The sequence below is a fragment of the Amblyraja radiata genome, chromosome 14 (assembly GCF_010909765.2).
Source record: "Amblyraja radiata isolate CabotCenter1 chromosome 14, sAmbRad1.1.pri, whole genome shotgun sequence".
Lineage (NCBI taxonomy): Eukaryota > Metazoa > Chordata > Chondrichthyes > Rajiformes > Rajidae > Amblyraja > Amblyraja radiata.
This window is the reverse complement of record NC_045969.1, coordinates 19333253-19356675: the sequence shown is the minus strand read 5'-3', so window position 1 is coordinate 19356675 and position 23423 is coordinate 19333253. Positions and strand designations below refer to the sequence as shown.

General features: G+C 44.2%; 1 protein-coding gene across 2 annotated transcripts in view; it reads right to left on the bottom strand.

Annotated features, from left to right (window-relative positions):
* LOC116980463 (NXPE family member 3-like) overlaps nucleotides 1–23423 on the bottom strand; it is a 45504-nt gene that overhangs the window by 10921 nt on the left and 11160 nt on the right. For both annotated transcript variants that reach the window (XM_033032716.1, XM_033032717.1), the window contains exons 2-3: nucleotides 16150–16317; nucleotides 3694–4472 (exon numbers count right to left, since the gene is read on the bottom strand). In XM_033032716.1, coding sequence (XP_032888607.1) covers nucleotides 3694–4472; nucleotides 16150–16266 — 896 coding nt within the window. In that variant the 5' untranslated portion in view covers nucleotides 16267–16317. The remainder of the gene's footprint in view (nucleotides 1–3693; nucleotides 4473–16149; nucleotides 16318–23423) is intronic.

Here is a 23423-nt window from a genome sequence, read left to right as displayed (position 1 = left end):
TTACCCCCATCAATTTCCCTAGTTACCTCTTCAAAAAATTCAAGAAGATTAGTCAAACATGACCTTCCAGGCACAAATCCATGTTGACTGTTCCTAATCAGACCCTGTTTATCCAGATGCTTATATATATTATCTCTGTATCTTTTCCATTAATTTGTCCACCACTGAAGTCAAACTAACAGGTCTCCAATTGCTAGGTTTACTCTTAGAACCCTTTTTAAACAATGGAACAACATGCGCAGTACGCCAATCCTCGGGCACTATTCACGTTTCTAATGACATTTGAAATATTTCTGTCACAGCCCCTGCTCTTTCTACACTAACTTCCCTCAATGTCCTTGGGAATATCCTGTCAGGAACTGGAGACTTATCCACTTTTATATTTTTCAAAAGTGTCAGTACTTCTTTTTCTTTGAATCTCATAGTATCCATAGCTACTTTACTTGTTTCCTTACCTCACATAATTCAATATCCTTCTCCTTGGTGAATACCGAAGAAAATAAATTGTTCAATATCTCCCCCATCTCTTTTGGCTTTGCAGGTAGCTGTCCCCTGTCTCTCTCTGGAGAGAAGGAATGGGTGACGTTTTGGGTCGAGACCCTTCTTCAGTTACCCTTGAGCCTCAGCCAGGACCTCCAAACTGCTCGTTAAGGTTATCTCCCTCTCTAAAAGCAGGAATCTTTAACTCACACACTGGACCAAACTTCTCCCTCATTTCCCACCTTTCTGCGCATCAATACTACTGTTCTCTTCGGTAGATAAGCACCCAGCTCATTTTAATTCTAAAGAACGCAAACACTGAATAATTTGGACTAAATTAGAGAACAAGATTTTAATAGACAGAAAATGCTGGAGTAACTCAGCGAGCCAGGCAGCATCTCTGGAGAAAAGGAATAGGTTTTTCTTCAGAAGAAGGATCTTGACCCAAAACGTCACCTATTCCTTTTCTCCGGAGATGCTGCCTAACCCGTTGAGTTACTCCAGCATTTTGTGTCTATCTTCAGTGTAAACAGCATCTGCAGTTCCTTCCTGCACTCTAAACATTTTAACCAGTGCATTTCTTACTGGAGGGAAAGCATCAGCATTGTCTGGGATGTGTGCGGATGGGGCGCCGATGGACGAGAGGCCGAAGCAAAGAAGTCGAAGCCAAAGAACAGAATGGAAACGAGGCCGAAACGACAATATACCGAAAGAGCCCGAAGACAAAACGCCTACTAACCGAAAGGATGGGACACCTAAATGCAAACTAACCGAAAGGATGGGACACCTAAATGCAAACTAACCGAAAGGATGGGACGCCTAAAACCCAAGGAACCGAAAATCTGCGTCGCCTAAAAGCAAACTTACCGAATGGCCGCTCTGTCGAAACGCCACCTACCCGAAAGGCGGCGTCACCTACAGGCCAATGGACCGACTGCCGCTCAACAGAAAAGTCCAATAACGGACTTGGCGTTGCCGAGGGTCGGGACTTGTCAGTGATTGGTCCAGACCCCCGCGTCCATCACATCACTGTGAAGGCATGAACATTGTCCTAAACCTCCGCTCCACCAGGCCCGCAGCCCGCGGAGGGCGGCCTTGGGAGAGTGAGGACTGTCCCGAGCGATGCACACCTTCGGTCGCTTTCAACTTGGTGCTTGGGTTCAGGTTGCCCAGTCACCTATGGCTTGTGTGGGAAAATGAACCCCATGTTCCCCTCCCCCTTCTCTCTCCCCTCTCTCTCTCCCCCCTCATCTCTCCACTCTTCTTTCTCTCCTCCTCTCTTCTCCTCCTCTCTTCCCCTCCTCTCCCCCCTCTCTCTCTCCCCTCTTCTCTATCGCCTCCTCTCTTCCCCTGCACTCTCCCCCCCTCTCTCCGTTCCCTCTCCTCTCTCTCCTCCCCCAACCTCCCCCTCTCCCCCTGCTCTCTCTCCTTCGTCTCCACCCGCGAGAGCGTCCCACAGTCACTGACCGCGATATACCGCCATCGGTCCCCAACCTCCAAACCAGGGTGATTTCACCCCTCCCCCTCCCCGACCTCGGCCGGGGGGGGGGGGGGGGAGGGGGAGACTGGAGCGTGGGGGTTCATTTTCCCACTCAAGCCATAGGTGACTGAGCCAATATGAACCTAGACACCAGTTTGAAAGCGTCAAAGGTGTGCATCACTCGGGACAGCCCCCACTCTCCCAAGGCCACCCTCCGCGGGCTGCGGGTCGGGTGGAGCGGTGGTGTAGGACAATGTTCATGCCTTCACAGTGATGTGATGGACGCAGGGTTTTTTTTCTGTTGAGCGGCAGTCAGTCCTTTGGCCTGTAGGTGACGCCGCCTTTCGGGCAGGTGGCTTTTCAACAGAGCGGCCATTTGGTAAGTTGCTTTTAGGCGACACAGCTTTTCGGTTCCTTGGGATTTAGGCGTCCCTTTCAGTTAGTTTGCATTTAGGCATCCCATCCTTTCGGTTAGTAAGCGTTTCGTCTTCAGACTCTTTCAGTTTATTGGCGTTTCGGCCTCGTTTCCATTCCGTTCTTTGGCTTCGACTTCTTTGCTTCGGCTTCTTGTCTGTCGGCGCCACATCCAGGTACTGTCTGGGAATAGCCCTATGGATTGGCACGGTCCATACTGCCAGTGAGTTAAAAGGATCGGGCCACGGCAGGAAGAGAGAGATTGTGCTTTTGGGTGCTGTCTGGCGTAAAATGTTGGACTCACAACTCTCTGCGAGAAAACGCGTTTCCTCCTCTCCGTTCTAACTGGCCTACCCCTTATTCTTACACTGTTGTCCCTGGTTCTGGACTCCCCCAACATCGGGACCATGTTTCCTGCCTTTAGCGTGTTCAAACCCTTAACAATCTTATATGTTTCAATATGATAGCCTCTCATCCTTCTAAACTCCAGAGTGTACAAGCTCCGTTCTTTCAGCATATGCCATCCTGGGAATTAACCTTGTAAACCTACGCTGCACTCCCTCAATAGCAGGAATGTCCTTCTTCAAATTAGGGGACCAAAACTGCACACAATACTCCAGGTGTGGTCTCACTAGGGCCCTGTACAACTGCAGAAGGACCTCTTTGCTCCTATACTCGACTGCTCGTGTTATAAAGGCCAACATGCCATTCGCTTTCTTCACTGCCTGCTGTACCTGCATGCTTAGTTTCATAGAGTGATGAACAAGGACTCCCCGATCCCGTTGTACTTCCCCTTTTCCCAAATTGATGCCATTTAGAGAGTAATCTGCCTTCCTAGGGAACGGCAGATCATGAATGTCAATTCCAGGCAGTGATCAGCCCAGCATGATCCAGCCCAATACACTACATAAACAGTGTTGGTGTTTTCCATGTTAAAGTGGAACTCGAACTTCCATTCAGCAATAGCAGATTGAATCGAACCATCTCCCATTCTTGGACAGGATCTAAGGTCTAGAGGAGCAAAAAAAATAAACAAACTGCTGGAGCAACTCAGCAGGTCGGGCAACATCTGTGGGTGGAGAGAGATGGGCAACATTTTGGGCAAAGACCCTGCACCAGGACCTCCTGTGATTTGTTTATGATTCTAAATTACAGCATCTTGTGTTGCTTAAACTCGATGGGAATTTGGATTGGTGGCAAAGCTTCCACTTACAGAGTTGAATCATATTATTCCTTAAGGTGCAGAGAATGAGTGTGATCAGTCTATAACATGAGCTTCGAGAAGTGAAGAAATGGAATTGCAGCATCTAAATTCATACCTTTGAAAATAGTGAGCTTCTACTTCAGTTAAGAGCTTCTGCTTGTAACCACCCATGATGTGGTTGATACGAGAAGAGCAGGGAAGTTTCTTGGGTTTGTAACAGAACCAGGGTTCTCCAGTCCTGAGATCAGTAAAGTTGCAGAGTGGTGCAGTCTCAGGCAAACACAGGTTGCACACTGTGTTCTCCATGCTACTCGCTGACTTGAAAATGCTTTTAAAATACACTCGATCCGGAGATTCCTCCCTTATTCTCTCAAGGGCTTGGATCCCTTCACTGGGGTGAACCAAAGAAACAGACACTTGGACTTTCCCCGGCCAGAACAGTGTAAAATTTATGTAATAAAATCCATTTTGGTTATCCACAACTGTTCCTACTGAACCAGCCTTTAACTCTGGGCTATGGATCCGTGCCTGGAGATAGTCACCTCCATATTCCTTTGGTTTTCCGTTGAAGTCAAGCATGCGCAGCATCACTTGTAACTGATCACCGACGTTGAAGGTGTTTGCAGAATTTAAAATAACAAAGCGAGTGAGCGATGGGTTGCTGCTTTCAACAAAAGGTACGTTAGAGACTAAAGGCTTTGGCCATTTAAGCATTTTCATCAGAAGCGTGCCCTCTGACCTTTCTTCAGGGGTGAAACTATGATTCTGATAGCCACATTGTAGAAGTCTGTCAGTCCAAAGAGTCTTCTTCTGATCTATTACCTCGGCTTTTTTCCGTTCAACCTTTGGATCTGGATATTTCTTAAAGTTTGCATCTGTTTCATAGCTACCAAACTGTGGAAAGGGATAGGTTATTAAAATAACTATATTTGTACTTAAGGTTCAACTTCCTGACTTTTTGAACAGTGAAAGGCTTGGATAGAGTGAATGTGGAGAGCATGTGTCCACTAGTGGGAGAGTCTAGAATCAGAGGCCATAGCTTCAGAATAAAAGGACTATCTTTAGAAAGGAGACGAGAAGGAATTTATTTGGTCAGAGGGTGGTGAATCTGTGGAATTCATTGCCACAGACAGCTGTTGAGGCCAAGTCAATGGATATTTTTAATGCGGAGATTAACAGATTCTTGATTAGTAAAGATGTCAGGGGTTATGGGGAGAAGGCAGGAGAATGGGGTTGAGAGGGAAAGATAGATCAGCCATGATTGAATGGCAGCGTATTGATGGACTAAATGGCCTAATTCTGCTCCTAGAACTTATGAACCGACTTAATAAACACGCCTTGGAAAGAACAGGAAATTCAAGCAAGGGGAAACAATCCAAGGGAGTTGTTCAGAATCTTAATGGATGGGAAGATGTAAAGGCACTGTTTAAGGAAGGAAGGGGAGTCTGGAACTTATCTTGGCAAGAGTATAGATGTAGAAGGTTAGATGTCTGTGCTGAAAATGAGATTATTGGGACCAGAAACTGGAAATGGTCAAGTGACAGGCACAATCACATATGTAAGTGAGGAGACGAGGAAAGGGGGAAAAAAACTGTAGTTTGTGTCCAAGGAAACAAGCAGTATTACTGTAGGTAAACATGGTAAATGACAGATATTGGATAATTATCCTGCATGTGTACCTTGGAGGAACAGACTTTGGTAAAGCATTGAATGGAAGGAAGGAATAAGGTTTTACTTCGGAGTCACGTGAGTGCCTACGTGAAGAAGCCCGCCAGGACGCATGCGTGTCATTGCGCTACACGCATTGCAACTCGTCATTGTCGGGAGGAAGGACGTTCCTCCCAAATGGCAGGATTTTTGAACCTGCAACAGTAGGTAAGGGAACGTTGTTTTCTTACTTACCTTTTTTCTACAGAAGGCTGTTGAAAGCTGGCTGGGGAGGAGTCTGCAAGCTGCAGGCAACCAGCAACGGCCGGTGGCACGACAGTCTCCCTTAGCGGGAGTTCGTGCGACTTTAGCTCCGGGAAACCGACAAGGGAGTACTCCGGAGCCGTCAGTCCGGCAACCTCGGACAACAGCCCCAAGGACCTACGCTACATGGGTCCGTGGGGCTGCGGAAATCACAGCGGGAGGAAGGACGTTCCTCCCGAACGGCAGGTTGACAACCAGCAACAACAGGTAAGAGAATTTTCCTTACCTTTTTTCTTGATTGAAGAAAGGCTGCCGAGCTGCCGCTGAACAGCAGCAGGCATCCAGCAACGGACGTCGGCACCACTATCTCCCATAACGGGAGCGAGTGCCAAACTTCACCCCAAACGGGTGGAGGAAATCGGAACCAACAACCCACAAAGACATTGGTTGTATTTGTGTTCTGTCCCCCGTTTAAAATCAGGGGACAAAAGGAGAAAAGCTGCTGCAAGAGGCTGGGGCAGACAGCGGAGTCGCAGGCAGCCGGCATCAGCTTAAGGCACGTTTATCTCCCGTAATGGGAATAGCTGTGCCCGACTTTCTCTCCCGACTCGCTCCCGCACCGGACCGGGCGGGAGAGGGAGCAAAACTAATGTTTTCCCCTCGCTGGGTCTGTACAGGAGGGAAAGCTGGACTAAGGAGTGTCCACAAGTGCTGCTAGTGAAGCTGGCTGGGGCAGACAGCGGAGTCACAGGCAGCCGGCAGCAGCTGAAGGCACGTTTATCTCCCGTAATAGGAAGAGCAGTGCCGACTTTGGTCCCGCGCCGGCCAGAACACCACGGCCGGGCGGGAGACCATTCAAATGGGGCCGTTGACTTTTGACCAGTCATTGACGGCAGCAGACGGGGTGGAACGACGCTCACCCGTAGCAATGATTTAACTTGGACCTGCAGGTAAGCGCTGCGGTCTTTTCTGTATTTCCATGCTAATTGCAGGTGCAGAAACAACGGGCTGCGACAAAGCTGGTGGGCTAGATGGGATCAGCTGTGCCAGATGTCCTCCACACCGGCCATATCCACTCCACGGAAGGACAGTAAGGACAAAGCTGGAGAAGGAGGACCGTGGAGCAGCGGGCAGCCAGCAGCAGCCAGCGGCACTTGGATCACCCGTAGTGGGATCAGCTGTGCCCGATGTCGCCTCCGCACCGGCCAGGTCCACGCGGCTAGGCGGGAAGGCTAGACACAAAACAAACAAGGTCGTGGACTCAGAGGAGTCCGACTTTGAATCACCGCCGGCGGCCAGCGCCCGAGAGCGCTGGAGCGGGAAGAAGCGGTGTATGGAGCTTTGCTCCAACGTGACAGGCTCCGGGACATGGAGTCGGGTCACTGTGGGCCCTATGATAAACCCACAGCAGTACCTCTTTGAGGGCTGCACAGTGCTTCTACCTCATCAGAGGGAAGCACTGCGGGTCAGTTCTGGGCTGACCTGGAAGAGGGGTCCGCAGAAGAAAGTGTGCAGGGGGTGCAGGAACAAGAGAACCTACTGTAGGTATGTTGCAAAGCCTACCTGAAGCGTCGCTGAATATCTGCCGCTGAGGTTGTGCGCGATTTTGGCGCCGTTCAGAGGGGGCGGGTTTAAAACGCGATTTTCTCTAAACTGTTCCAATCGAAAATGTTCAGCCTAGTTAATTATTAACGAAAAATCGCTGGAAGACCCCGTCGCAAAAGCTATTATTAGGTTTAAAGGCCTTGAATAATAGTTATAGTAGTTTAAAAATCAATCTTTAAACCCGCGACCGTCAGCAACCGCAGGGTCTCATAAAGAAAATAGCAGAAGGTAGGTTGTATATTTTTACATTCAAAAGGGCTTCTAAAGATCCTTTTATACAAAATTTAATATTGCGAGTAGCTCAATTTGGGCCCACTATATCGCGCAGTATTTTTCTCGGCATTTGAGGCACAAATCTACCGCAATGTGAACGTTCTAAACCAGCGCGTTCCACAGGGACCCACTGGAAAGCTGATTTAAATGGGCATTTATTTACAGCAATTGAACACTGAATTCCTTCCATTTGGCCTATAAATTAATGTAAATGAGATTTAAAAATCATGTTTTATTGTGAATTATTTGTGAATATTATTTGGACATTTAGGCTATTTAAAAATGTTAATCATTTATTAAGAAATGGATAGATGTTTAGATCTAGTAATTGAAGTCTGAAATTAGCTACAATTAGGTAACTAACTAATTATATGCTTTAATTTCAGGTCATCCAAGTAAGATTATTTTATAATTGTTTCAGAATGCTTCAATGTATGATAACTGAAAATTTCATTCAGTTCTCTTAATTTTTAAGAAAGTTATGGGCTTTTGACTGTTCACGATCACAACTTTTTTGTTATGTCCATAGAAAATCAATAGGGAACAAGATGCTCATTTCCGAGTATGAAAATGGCCATAACTTTTTAAATACTTGAGATATGAAAGTGAATTAGATGTCAAATTAAACTTATTTTTATGCTTTATCTGATGGGATAAATTACAGACTTGATTTTTAAAATCTCAAAATTTTGTAACATTGCTACCTACTGGAACCTAGCACCCCCACGCACCCACCAGCAAAACTGGTGAAAGCTCGAAGGACCGGTACTCAAAAACATGAGTCTTTTAGGCCATGGCCCAGACCGGCCTTCTCGGAAGATGTGGGACCTCCAACGCCAACCAAACCGAAAATCCAGACCCCAGCGCTACAACAACAGCGAAGAACCTACGAAAAGTAAACCTGCCACTGGTAACTATAGAGGTAGGTGGGTCTGGTTCCCTACAATATACAGTGGGCACGGAGATTGGGTGGAGATTACACTCTTTTCTGAATGCGTGAAGCATGATTAAGCAGTATCCAGGGATATACAACAGAGTTTATACACAAGTACAGCCCTCCAGTTCAACATATACTGAACCGAATATTCGTGCTTTTTGATAGAGGGATATCAAAAGCGCAAGCTGAACTGAAGCGGCTTCACATAAAAGGTGTAATTGAGAAAACTCAACACGAACCATTAGAATTCGTGACCAATATATTTATCAGAACAAAAAAGATGATGGTCATCGCATCATCATAGATCTGACAAAATAGATACCTTTGTTACTGCTTAACAATGAATTCCCTAAGGTTACTTCAATGGCCAGCACCGATTTAAAAGATGCTTACCATTTAGTGCCTATACGAGGTGATCCACAGATGTTACTCAAAAATTTAACTGGATGGGACAACTCAAGACAGTATAGAGTATTGCCAAATGGGTTATCATCAGCCCAGGCTGTTCACAGAAAATTTGAAACCAGCCCAAGCGTTTCTACGGAAACGTATACACATGGTCATGGCATATTTAGATGACATACTCATTATGGGCATAACTTTGGAATTGGCCAAACAAACTGTAACAGCCACAAAAAAAGTTATTTGGAAAACTGGGATTCATTTTTCATCCAGTTAAATCTAAACTAACGTCTTCCACTACTATGGACTACCTGGGGTTTCACCATTGACTCAGTTCACATGTCGGTGACTCTGCCTACAAGCTCTCTAAATTATGCAGGTCACTTTGACAGATCTGTGAAACTACCAATCAAGCTAAAATGGAACTAAAATGGTGGATAGACAACATCTGGCCTTGTTCCTATCCAAGCATTGTCAGTAACCTTTCCATGGTACTACAAACTGATGCCAGTACACTTGGGTGCGGAGCCACCAATACCATACCACCGTGGTAGCATACATTAACCACAGAGTGGAAACAAATCGACGTCATGTGACAATCTGGCTATACAAATCGGCAATGGTGTATCCAGAGAGATATTTGGATACCAGCCACTTACCTACCAGGAAGACTAAATTCATTGGCAAACACCAGGTCACGCAAATTTAATGAACAACACACAACCATGGTTCCCAGTGGTATCAAACACAGAATCAGAGACATGAACATCCAATCTGTTCTGGAATATCTGGCAGGCCTCCACTATGATGAGGGGCTCAGTTATAGTGCCATCAACTGCGCCAGAAGTGCCCTATCGACTTACCTATGGCAGGGGACAGACCATGACACTGTTGGGACTCACCCACTGGTACAAAACTCATGAGGGGAACCAGATACTCCCTAATATGGGATGTGAGAATAATCCTGAAGATGCTCAGGAATTGGTCTCCAGCAACAGTTCTGTCCCTACACAGACCGACATTAAACAGTCATGCTAATGGTATTGGTCACGGCACAAAGGATACAGTCACTGCAAACACTAGACTGGACAACGTGACTTTCTCAACAGACAATATTAAGTTTCATATTTATGAGATAGTAAGCAGAACAGAAAAGGGATCAGCAGGCCTCAATACAATTAGGTCATACCTAACAGATGACTGTCTGTGTATAACAAGACATCTGTCGTTATACATGAAGAAAACTAATATCCTAAAAGGCAATGAAAAGGCACTTTTTGGTCAGCCACTAGCAACCACACCAAGAGTGACGGTCCAGACCATCTCAAGATGGCTGAAACAGGTGCTAACACAGGCTGGGGTGGATACTAAATTTTTTAAATCTTTTTCCACCAGGGCTGCAGCTACATCGGCAGCATACAGTTGGATGTACCAATGGACCAAATCCTCAAGGCAGCAGGATGGTCTGGAGGGGAAACATTCCAATTATTTTGTAATAAACCAGTAATGAAACCTGGAACGTTTGCAGAAACAATTTAAGTTCTGTAAATTAATTTAAACCCATAAAAGGGGTTATAAACTTGTGTTAAACATTTTTATGATTTCAATGTCGAATTCATGTCCAAAGTATGTTAACACAATTCCTCCCATAGTCAAGGCAGACGTGATGCATGGACTCGTTCCACGGCATGAAATCAGAGCTTTAAAATCTTCACGTAGTCACTCACGTGACTCCAAAGTAAAATAGTAAGATTAAATGAGAACTTACCAGTTTGAAGTTTGATCTGTATTTTATGAGGAGTTACGATGAGGGATTACGTGCCCTCCGCTCCCACCCTGATCATATACTTAACTGGTACCTCTTCTCTAATCTTACTATGTTTAGTCATTACAGTTATCTGTGATTTCACACCGCTGCTTTGAAGAATGACACGCATGCGTCCTGGCGGGCTTCTTCACGTAATCCCTCATCGTAACTCCTCATAAAATACAGATCAAACTTCAAACTGGTAAGTTCTCGTTTAATCTTACTATTCTTGATCACATCCATGCTACCGAACCCTTTGATTTTTATTCCTTCTAAATGTCCCCTCAAATTATTATCTCAAATCTGATTATTACCAAAGAAACACCTTATACCAAAGAAACACCATCCACGGCATTCTCCTTGCGGTAAATTGTTTTTCCATAATATTTCCATGTAGTACATGGTATATGAAAGAATAGGTTTAGAAGGATATCGGCCAAATGCAGGCAGGTGAGATTAGATGGGGCATATTGGTCAGCATGGGTAAGTTGGGCTGATGGGCCTGTTCCCACATTATAATGACCCTCCGACTCTAACCTTAGAAAGATTGTCATCAAGCTTTTTTTTTTTTTTTTAAAACACTCATAAATTGTTGGGGCCTGTAACACACTGCCAGGGGAAGTGGTCAAAGCAGATAAGGTAGCAATGTTTAAAAGGCATTTAGACAGACACATCATCAAGCAGGAAATGGAGGGATACAGGCCACATGCAGGCAGCTGTACAGTTTAAATTGGCATCATGGTCAGCACAGACATTGTGGACTGAAGGATCCGTCCCTGTGTTGTGCTGTTTAGTTTAGAGATACGGCGTGGAAACAGGCCCTTTGGCTCACCGAGTCGGTGCTGACTAGAAATCACCGCACACTAACACTATCCTCCGCACATTCTGGGCACTTTACAATTTTACCAAGCAAAATAGTCTACAAACCTGGAAGGAAGTACAGATGCTGGTTTAAATCAAAGGTAGACAAAAGGTAACTTAGTGGGAATGGGTGACGTTTGGTGTCAAGACCCTTCCTCAGACAGAGTCGCGGGAAAGGAAATGAGAGATATAGATGTTGATGTGGATCAAAAGAATGAAAGATGTGCAAAAAAGTTACTGATGTCTATAATAAACCCATTGACTTCCAAAACTAGGAGGGGGGGGAGAAGGAGTGGAGACACTTTTAAGAAGTATAATAAAGTATAAGCGAGCATTTTACCTACCGGTCGGTTTTCCTTGGTCCTGAAAACTCCAATGAGCCAATCAAAATGCTCGGTCAGCGAAGGAGATTGCCTACGGCTGCCCTCGACTGCCTGTAACTAAATAGCAACCCCACTCCACTGCACTATAAGTTCAAAAGAACCATGCTGACCGAATTTTTATACATGCTGAAAATGTTTCCGCAACCTAGCTGAGGCCACGAATATTCGTGAACTTCCCTCGAGCATAAAGGAGAGTTCCAGCGACCTCATAGGACCTCCTAGGACCTCGTGTCGACCATGCTACGAGTTTGAAGGTCAAAGACACTCTTCTAAACTCGCAGATTAGGTGGCCCAAGTGGGACAGCCCCATTAGGCTAAATGCAAATTGGAGGAACAGCATTTCATATTTTGCTTGGGCAACCCAGTGGTATGAATATTGATTTCTCTAGCCAAGTAACCCTTGCAATCCCTCTCTCTCCATCCCTCCCCCACCCCAGTCGCACCAACATCTCGTTCTCACCGAGGCAAATAGCTAATAAAGGTCTGCATCCTTTATCATTGTTACGTTTTTGCATATCTTGAATTCATTTGTTCCATACCTCTACATCACCTTCTAAATCTCTCATTTCCTTTTCCCCGACTCTCATTCGACCCGAGACTTCACCTAATCCTTCTCTCCAGAGATGCTGCCTGTATCACCGAGTTACTCCTGCACTTTGTATCTATCTTCAGCCTACAAACCTGTGCGTCTTCGGAGTGTGGGAGAAACCGCTAGTTCCCGGAGAAAAGCCACGTGGACATGGGGAGAACGTATAAACTTCCTACAGACAGCACGCGTGATCAGGATCGAACCAGGGTCACTGGCACTGTGCCACCGTGCTGCCCTATTCTATGTCCTATGATTCCCTTCCTGATATATTTGTTTATACAGTGGCTTCCAAAAGTATTCATACCACTTGAACTTTTCCACATTTTATCACGTTACAACCACAAACGTAAATGTATTTTATTGGGATTTTATGTGATAGACCAACACAAAGTGGCGCATAATTGTGAAGCGGAAGGAAAATGATACATGGTTTTCAAATTTTTTTACAAATAAAAAACTGAAAAGTGTGGCGTGCAAAAGTGTTCAGCCCCCTTTACTCTGATACCCCTAAATAAAATCCAGTGCAACCAATTGCCTTCAGAAGTCACCTAATTAGTAAATAGAGTCCACTTGTGTGTAATCTAATCTCAGTATAAATACAGCTGTTCTGTGAAGGCCTCAGAGGTTTGTTAGAGAACATTAGTGACAAACAGCATCATGAAGCCCAAGGAACACACCAGACAGGTCAGCGATAAAGTTGTGGAGAAGTTTAAAGCAGGGTTAAGTTATAAAAAAATATCCCAAGCTTTGAACATCTCACGGAGCACTGTTCAATCCATCATCCAAAAATGGAAAGAGTATGGCACAACTGCAAACCTACCAAGACATGGCCGTCCACCTAAACTGACAGGCCTGGCAAGGAGAGCATTGATCAGAGAAGCAGCCAAGGTAACTCTGGAGGAGCTGCAGAGATCCACAGCTCAGGTGGGAGAATCTGTCCAAAGAACAACTATTAGTTGTGCACTCCACAAATCGGGCCTTTATGGAAGAGTGGCAAGAAGAAAGCCCTTGTTGAAAAAAAGCCATAAGAAGTCCCGTTTGCAGTTTGCCACAAGCAATGTGGGGGACACAGCAAACATGTGGAGGAAGGTGCTCTGGTCAGATGAGACCAAAATTGAATTTTTTGGCCTAAATGCAAAATGCTATGTGTGGTGGAAAACTAACACTGCACATCACCCTGAACACACCATCCCCACTGTGAAACATAGTGGTGGCAGCATCATGCTGTGGGGATGCTTTTCTTCAGCAGGGACAGGGAAGCTGGTCAGAGTTGATGGGAATATGGATGGAGCCAAATACAGGGCAATCTTGGAAGAAAACCTGTTAGAGTCTGCAAAAGACTTGAGACTGGGGCGGAGGTTCACCTTCCAGCAGGACAACGACCCTAAACATACAGCCAGAGCTACAATGGAATGGTTTAGATCAAAGCATATTCATGTGTTAGAATGGCCCAGTCAAAGTCCAGACCTAAATCCAATTGAGAATCTCTGGCAAGACTTGAAAATTGCTGTTCACAGACGCTCTCTATCCAATCTGACTGAGCTTGAGCTATTTTGCAAAGAAGAATGGGCAAAAATTTCAGTCTCTAGATGTGCAAAGCTGGTAGAGACATACCCCAAAAGACGCAGCTGTAATTGCAGCGAAAGGTGGTTCTACAAAGTATTGACTCAGGGGGGCTGAATACTTTTACACGCCACACTTTTCAGTTTTTTATTTGTAAAAAAATTTGAAAACCATGTATCATTTTTCTTCCACTTCACAATTATGCACCACTTTGTGTTGGTCTATCACATAAAATCCCAATAAAATACATTTACGTTTGTGGTTGTAACGTGACAAAATGTGGAAAAGTTAAAGGGGTATGAAAACTTTTGCAAGCCACTGTATATGTCTTTGTTCTCTAGCTTCCAGTTGCTCATCTCCTGCTCCCAATCCCCAACATTTCTCTGGGGGCCCATAGCAGGTGGAAGAACTACTTATCCATCTATTCTCATATTACTGCATAGGGCACCTATTAATCCAATGCACATACACTGTGACTGTTCCAGCTTACTATCTTCACAGCCCTATATCAAGAAATAAAACTAATTTCATATAATCACTTTTTCGAACACCTTCTCTGTTATATCCACCACTATTGCACTTTAGTTCCATATCTTTGTTGGATATTTGGTGTTATCTATCAGGGTTTTTAAAATCTGAAATAACCAAAGGTTTGATCAAAGTCATCTTGCCATTGAGGAAAGGGCACCTCAATTCATAAAATTACAGCTGGCATAAGAGGCTAGTTTCTGTTCTAGTGACGAAGAAACAATCAGATTATCATAAAAACACATCTAATGAATGAATGTCCTTCAGAAAGTATCTGTTGTCCTTCTGTGTTCTGGTCTATACATCATTCTAGATCCATAGTAATGACATTGATTTAACTCGCTGCTTATTTGACCGGGGTTCATTGGGGATTGCACAATAAATATTACCCTTCCAATGAAGTTTGCATCCCATGAAGGAATATTAAAAAAAAAAAACAAGGTAGGTTTTAAGCAATGCAGGGAGAAAAGGATTGCCAGAGCTTATGACTTTGGCAACCGAGCTATAACTACCAATGATGGAACAATCTATAACAATATGTATCGGATTTTCTGCTACTATTCTGCATCTGGGAAGTTCTGTTCCGTTCCTGTCCATTGTTCCCTGCAACCTACTTCTGCTATGATCAAACAAGGCTTCTCTTGGAGTGCTTCTTCCTATCGAGTCCACATCACAAGATTAGAGTTGAACACACTTCTCGGCATCTGCAGACAATGGCGTCTTGCGCTTCTCGTGCGTAGTGGTGGAAAGATTGGCGGAAACAGCGCTGCATTGTGAACACTCTTTCCTTGACCCCTCTTGGAGTGCTAAAAAAAGTACTTGAAGGTTACATGGCAATTCATGTTTTTATATCTACTTGGCAACTCCTAGCTTGTATGCATCTGCTGCACTGCAGCTGTATCCAAATATATAACCTTCTCCCATTCATTTGGGTTGAGAGATCATTGACCTGAAACATTGTTTTTCAATCTACACATAGTGTCCGGCCTATACATATTTCCAGTATTTTCTATTTTTATTCTATGTTTCCAGTTTTGGCCATTCCATGCTTCAGTGCTGTTAGTTTGCCTAGAACCTTTACTCTAGTGCAGGGATGGGGAACCTGCAGCCTTCTAGGCCATTAAGTGCGGCCTTTTGAATGAATCCAAATTTTGTAGAACAAATCCTTTCATTTTTATTAATATGTTTTTGCTCGGCTTTTATTATTTTTATTTTAATCTTAAAATGAACGCATTTAAAATACCAAAGAGTAAAAGAAGATTCAGCGAAATAATCCTCCCCGACTGACGGCCACAATTAGGACTTATTTTAAAAATCAGAATGCGATCTTTCAGAAGTGAAGCTAGCAAATATCTCCAGACACAAAGCAAATAGAACTTTGGAATTGTCATTCATAGATATCAAACGTCACCAAATGTGAATCTGAAATTTGTAGAATTGGGAAGCAAAGGTACAAGGGGTGGGGGAAAGAGGCAGGTAGTTTGTTTCAACAACATTTTAATTTGTGAAAGGAGTTTCCATCTGATTAAATGGAAATTTCAAAGAAGTTTTAAAATCCTCAAACATTATGTTGCTCTCCATTTGTAACATCAAGTCACCATAAGATGCATTTGTCTTGTTTCACATATCTCGTTATATCATGTTATACGGCACAGAAACTGGCCCTTATGTATCTATTTATTTTGGACATTGGGTTTCGTTATGCTACGCACCTTTGTCTGTCGAAAATTTAGAACCATCCCCATCACTGCCATCAGCGCCAACAGGAAGCAACCAAAATACAAAATGGAAAGGAGATGGGTGGACTTCTTCGAGCCTTTGGCTTCCATGCTTGGAGTCACAGTATGTCCTTATTCATCAGGAAATGAAACTTCATAAATCTGCAATAGTGCAAAATAAATATTGAAATGCAGCACTGGAAACATCTTATTAGTACTTCATATGCAGACTTCCAGTTTAATTGACAGCAACATTTAAAGCAAACACTCAAACAACATTGGTTACACTCCAGATTATCCCAGCGTTTTCTGGTCTTATTTTAGCTTTCCAACATTCCTTGTACCTTTAATCAGCCAAATGGTCTACTTTCACCCCATTTCCATTCATGTATCACCCATCCCTATTCTATTGTCTTCTCATTCATATTTCATCCTCTTTAATACACTATCCACTCTAATGCGGCTCTCTCCTCTCAGTCCTCATACTCATCAATAACTCACCTAAGGATAATAACTCAACTAAGGATAATGGCAAAAAAACGTATACTCAAATTTTGGAAAAATGCATCCACCCCAATGCTTAAAACGTGGATCACAAGCATGTCTGGGACGCTACATCTAGAAGATACGAGACTCGTCTTAGCAGGAAAATCAAAGCAATTTCTAAAGATATGGTCTCCATTTATTGATTTATTTCAAGTATAGTATGGTGCAACACAAATCTGGAAATAAACCGATTCACGAACTGGATGATGGGTGTGGTAAGATATGAAGCAGGTATATACTTACACAAGGGTCCATTCTTTCTCTCTCGTTTTCTTTTTCTTCTCTTTTTTTTTCTTTTCTTTCTTTTTTTTAACAGTTTTATGGGTTTTTGTCTTTATTTTTCTACAGACTATCACTTGTTCACCCCTGGACTGCCCATCTGGTACTCTAGGGGTTTACACATCACTACTTCCTTCACTCTTTTCTTCTCTCGCTCTCTCTCTTTCTTGATCTGCCTTTTTCGTGTTAAATTTAAAATAGAAGTTGTACACACAATGTTTGTCATATGCCGCAGTTTATACTACTGTACACTGCTTCTAATAAAAATACAAATTTAAAAAATAAAATAAAATAATAACTCACCTAAGCAATCATGCTCTCCCTTCCTAAAAATTGAACAACGCAATCTAATATCAGTTTCCCACATATACCACACTCATTATCCTATACTGTGCAATTGTATTCACCTCTCATCCCTCATATCCGACAACCTCCCAACCAGTCTAATCCCATTCTTGCCTTCCTCCTCACATTCTCTACTACCTAAATCCATCCAATTACACTCTGCTATTTATTGTCACACACATTAATATCCCACCCAGTCTAATCTAATGATTGTTTTGTTTCCCCTGTCCTTGTTTATCCCACCTACTCACTAACAGAGACATGGAACTGCTCAGCACAGAAACAGGCCAATTGGCCCAATTGCATTGCTGACTGAGTTGGTAAGACTAAAAAGAGTCAACCCATACCACAAGTTCTTAGCTCAGTAGAACACGCAAGACTCGTAGCTAACTTGGGGTTGTGAACCCATGCCGTGCTGGTTAATTAACACGCTCAGAATGAAGCCAGAGAGGAAGCAATCCTTACCGTCCTTACTACCACTCTGCAAAAACCTATTGATATCTCCAAAATTCTGGATACTAAACCAAGGAAAGGAGAGGGGGCAGAAGAATCTTTGGAGAGATTTTCAGAGATATACATCAGTCAGTCGGGGGGATGCTAGGTATCGAGACGGTCAGAATTCACCCCAGTACTGTGCTATCCTAGAACTTTGTCTCCCAGCTACTGTCGCAGAGGTAATAAAACTAACAATATGGACTGGACTGACAATTCTCAGAGCCAAATAGCCTGTGCAGTTAAATGATACTTTAATTGTATCCAGCAAGGCGATTGGAGTAAGGAGCGCCCATGGCGGAGACATGTGGGAGGGAGTTATCAGCAAGAACAAAGGGGAAGTTGGCAAGGATATCAAGGACAAGGGAGGTACACAGAGAGGACTTTTCCCAGGCTGATCAACTTCCTCAATGCTGACTAGCCAACTTAGTGCTGAACGGGTGTTACACTGACAAGAAACCTGTTCTGGTATTACAGGTTGCGGGAAAGCATTCAGTCCACTCACAACCTCCCCAAATCCGACAAGACTCAGAGATTATCAGGATTCCAAGGACAGATCTATCAATACACCATCTCTATGCCAGTCGAAGTAACATGACAGTGCAGCATCAGTTTGTGATCACCCCAGGCCTAGACTGTAGGCTGAGATTTGTTATGTATATTTCAGTTAAAGATCATATGTGGAGATGCTGAAATAACTGACCCCATGGACAATAAAGAGACAGTGTTACTATGCAGCTACGCCATCATCTGAGGTAACAGAGTATGTGGACCCACAAGTGTGGGCAGAAGACTCTACTCAAGTAGGATGCGTCCAGATTAACCCCATCCAAGTAGCTCCGCAGAAAATGTAACACTGCCCTCTATATGACAGTACCCGCTGAAGCAGCAGGCAAGCTTGTAATTTAAGTATTGTACCATCATCAATCCGGCATCCTTTCTCGCCGAACCACCGGAGGAACAAGCCGAGTCAGGGCACGACAGCATGTTTGTGATTAAAGAATATACCCCTGTTCGGTAAGATTTGACAGATAATCCCATGACAAACCCTGACTTAACTATGTACGTAGATGGGAGTGCCTCAATTGGATCTCTAGGTGAAAGACTTACAGGATACGCAATTATAGATCAGGATGCCAATAATGTGGAGGCGGCGGCCTTTGAAACACCATTCTCTACCAAACAAGCGGAACTGTTTGCCCTGATAAGAGCCTGCATCTTAGGGAAGGACTTGGGAATCAACGTTTATACTGACTTCAGATATGCTATTGGAGTGATCTGTGACTTTGGTCAATTGTGGAAAAACAGGGGATTTTTGACTTCAGCAGGAACACAGACATCCCACCAGAAATTTATATCACACCTGTTACAAGCTCTCATGTTGCCAAAACAAATTGCCAAGAAGCTAAGGAAGTGTTCCAAGCGTGCGGGGTGGTGGCACCTAAAATGATGAGGCACATTAAAAGCATAGACAAAGACAAGTCTCCCTCAGAAAAACCAATGCCAACCATCCAAGATGTTTTTAGATTAAAGGCGGATACTCCTGACCAAGATATAGAAATGTGGAAACAGCTAGGTTGTAAAGTTGTTTGCATGTCGGGTTTATGGGTTATCCTGGTAGGACAAACATGCATGTCAGATGGGCACAATGGATCAGTAGTTGTTATCTGACCTGTCAGCAGTATAACCCCGGGAAGGGTACAAGCTGCAGAAAAGGGAGAACCTCCTTACCCATGGGTCCCTTTGAGACCCTCCAAATGGACTACATCGAGTTGGAAAGATGTCAGTTTTATAAATATATTAGTTATTGTAGATGTCTTTAGTAAATGGATTGAATCTTATCCTACCGTGAACAACAAAACTTTTCATGTTGTTAAAGTACTTATGAAAGAAATTATATCTCAAAGACTTTCTATTCCTTTTTTGACATTTCCAATTTCATCGTAAGGGATAGGTTAGTGGCCAACGTTCATTTCAAGCCCGCAGAACCTCACAGCCGTCTTGATCACGCGGTCTACCTAGTTTGCATCTGTTCTGATAGTCATTTTCCTTAACAGTGCTGAGATGACTGAATTTATCCTTAACCATGGCCTCCTTTCCAGCAAATTTGACAGTTGCACCCATTCCATTCGCCGTACTTCTCTTTTCACTCTCTTCCCCAATTCCAACTAGAACATGGATAGGGTTTCCCTTGTCATAAGGGACAGGGGCAGAATTAGGACATTCGGTCCATCAAGTCTACTCCGGCATTCAATCATGGCTGATCTATCTCTCCCTTAACCCCATTCCCCTCCCTTCTCCCCATAAACCGATACCTGTACTCGTCCCCTCCAGCCTCCACAAAGAATGGAACACCCTCCATAATCCCATTCTTCCTTTATTCCCCAGATAAATCTTTTGCTTCCTCATTCCTGCCAAACTTCACTACCAGATCTCTAGGATCCCATGGCCATGCAGTGTGATGGATATTCACTAGCCAGGCCTAAAAAGGGTGAATTACTGGCTAGGACCAAAAAGGCACAGAACAAATCAGCCGACACCAATGATCTAAGGAAAGGTGGAACCCACAAAAGTCTTTTGTTAGTTGTAGCAGAGGTGATAACGAAGGGATACAAACTGTAAAACTAGCAAGACAACAAGGGTAGGGGAGGGATGGAGAGAGAATACGAACAGTGTAACTAGCAAGACAACTAGGGTGGGGGGAAGAATGGAGAGAGAAGGAATACAAACAGGGAAACTAGCCGGACGACTAGGGCGGGGAGAGAGCAAAACATACTGTCGGGATGGACCTTGCTATAGTAAGGAAGGCCAGGGGTATTGTAGTAACTAAGCAATAAATAGTAAATAAACCATGATGATATTGTAAGGTTACTCCGAGATACTACTAACCAACACAAACCCCAAAGGATTTCCAACACAGTATAAATAGGAGGCTGATGGTGAAGGAAAGGTTTGGGTCTGCCAGCCTAAATAAACAAGAAACAAATACTTCCTGGCATTAAACAGGATGAGAATTTGAGATTCGAGAAGCCCACCACACAGTCATGGTAACATGTTGACCCACGCGAAGTTAGCCATGTTATACTGGCGACCCAGTTGATTAATAATTGCAATATATTTGTGGCAAATTGTAAAGAATGTCTGGCCTGCCATAAAGGAGCTCCCACACAGGCACCGCCTAAAAGAAAAGAAAATCAATGCAGAAGCAGATGCAGATGTGGCAAATGATATACATTGTTGATGCAACCCAACCCACCTTATCACAAATGAAGCAGATATGTTTTGCAATAGTTGATCTTTGTAAGGCACATAGGTGGTTAGTCACCACTACTTGTAGCGAGACTGCTACCGTCACAGTGCTTCAGAATGCAATATATCCGCGTGCTGACATCTCGCCTGTTGACAGGCAGGAATACCTGGATTAGAGAGACACCTACGTCAGCCTTCTATTCACAGACTACAGCTCGACTTTTAATTCCATTATATCATCCAAGCTCATCACCAAACACAAGGAGTCAGCACTCATCCCTCCAACTGGATCCCCAACTTCCTTTCCGACCAACAAACCACAATCAGTGAGGATAGGGGACAAATATCCTCTACAATAATCCTCAACACTGGTGTTCCGCAAGGATGCGTTCATCCCCCTTCTTTACTCCTTATGCCCCCGTCCCACTTAGGAAACCTGAACGGAAACCTCTGGAGACTTTGCGCCCCACCCAAGGTTTCCCTGCGGTTGCCGGTAGTGGAAGCAGGTAGGGAGACTGACAAAAACCTCCGGGAACCGCACGGAAACCTTGGGCGGGGCGCAAAGTCTCCAGAGGTTTCCGTTCAGGTTTCCCAAGTGGGACAGGGGCATTATACACCAATGCCTGTGCAGCCAAGTACAAATCCAATTCAACCTACAAATTTGTGGATAGCACCACTGTAATGGGCCGGATATCAAATAATTACAAGATGGTGTACAGGAAGAAGATTGAGAACCTCGTGACCTCATGTCCAGACAATAACCTTTCTCTCAACGTCAGCAAGATAAAGGAGATTGGAGTTCAGGAAGCGATGCGGTACATATACCATTGATCACGCCAAACTAGAGATGGTTGAAAGCTTCCAGCTCCCAAGAGTAAATATCACCAGGAACTTGTCCTGGACTAGCAATATTGAAGCAATGGTCAAGAAAGTACGCCAATGTCTCTCCTTCCTTAGAAAGTTACAAGTTTGGCATGTCCCCAACAACTTCTACAGATGTGCCATAGAAAGCATTTTATCGGGATCCATCACAGCCAGGTTTGGGAACAGCCCCATCCATGACTGCAAGAAATTGCAGAGAACCGTAGACACAGCCCACACCATCACACAAACCAACTTCCCTTCCAATGACTCCATCTACACTTCACGCTGCCTCGGCAAGGCCACCAGCATTATCAAAGACGAGTCTCACCCTGGTCTTTCCTTCTCCCTTCTATGAAAATACACACCTCCAGATTCAGAGACAGTTTCTTCCCAGCTGTTATCAGGCAAGTGAAGCATCTTACCAACAACTTGAGCGCAGTCCTGAGCTACTATCTACCTCATTTAGTTCAACATCATCCCCTTTAACTGTACACTGTGGACGACTCGATTGTAATCATGTATAGTCGTTCTGCTGACTGGTTAGCACACAACAGAAAAGGCTTTTCACTGTACCTCAGTACACGTGACAATAAATTAAACTACACAAATCTACATTAAATTAAACATGCAGACTGAGGATCCTCCTACAGTGATAAAGGATTGCAAGGCATGTGTGAAACAAGCAGGAATACAAATGGAATATGGCACTGTATTCCACCCGGAATCAAGTGGGGTTGTGTAGAGAAGGAATCAGGAGGTGAAATGAAGCGTGGGTGGCGGCCCCTGGTGGTTAGCCACTCGTGGTGCGAACCCTCGGCTCTGGGGATTAGGTTTGGCTGGAAGAGTGGGTCACGGGTCTCCCCTGGGGTATTTATACTGCTGATAACACCCTTGCCCCTTGTTGTGGTTCTGAGAGCTGTTCTGTGCTAACCTAATAAAGATCAATTTGTTTGGCAACCCAGGACCTTAAATGGCAAATGAACACCGTCACTCTCGTGAAGAAGTCACATCAGCGGCTGTATTTCCTGAGGTCTCTGCGGAGAGCAAACGTCTCACAGCCGCTGCTGTTGTCCTTCTACCGATGCGCCGTGGAGAGTATCCTCTCCTATGGAATCCTGGTGTGGTTTGCTAGCTGTACTGTGGCTGAGAGGAGGGCGTTGCAGGGAATTATAAAAACTGCGCAGAACATTACAAACGCCCAACTGCCCTCCTTGGATGACATATATAGGGCCCGATGCTTGCGCCGGGCCACAAATATCAAGCAGGACACATCCCACCCTGCCAACCACATTTTTACTCTGCTACCCTCTGGGAGGCGATTCAGGACTCTGAAGGCTCGCACCGGTAGACTAAAGAATAGTTTCTACCCATGTGCGATAAAAGAGCTAAATTCCAACAGAGAATGCTGGGGAAGCAAAATGTAATTCTAAGAAATGCCGCCAAATTCTTTTAAATTCTTTTAAATTCTTTTAAAACACCTATTTATTTTTACT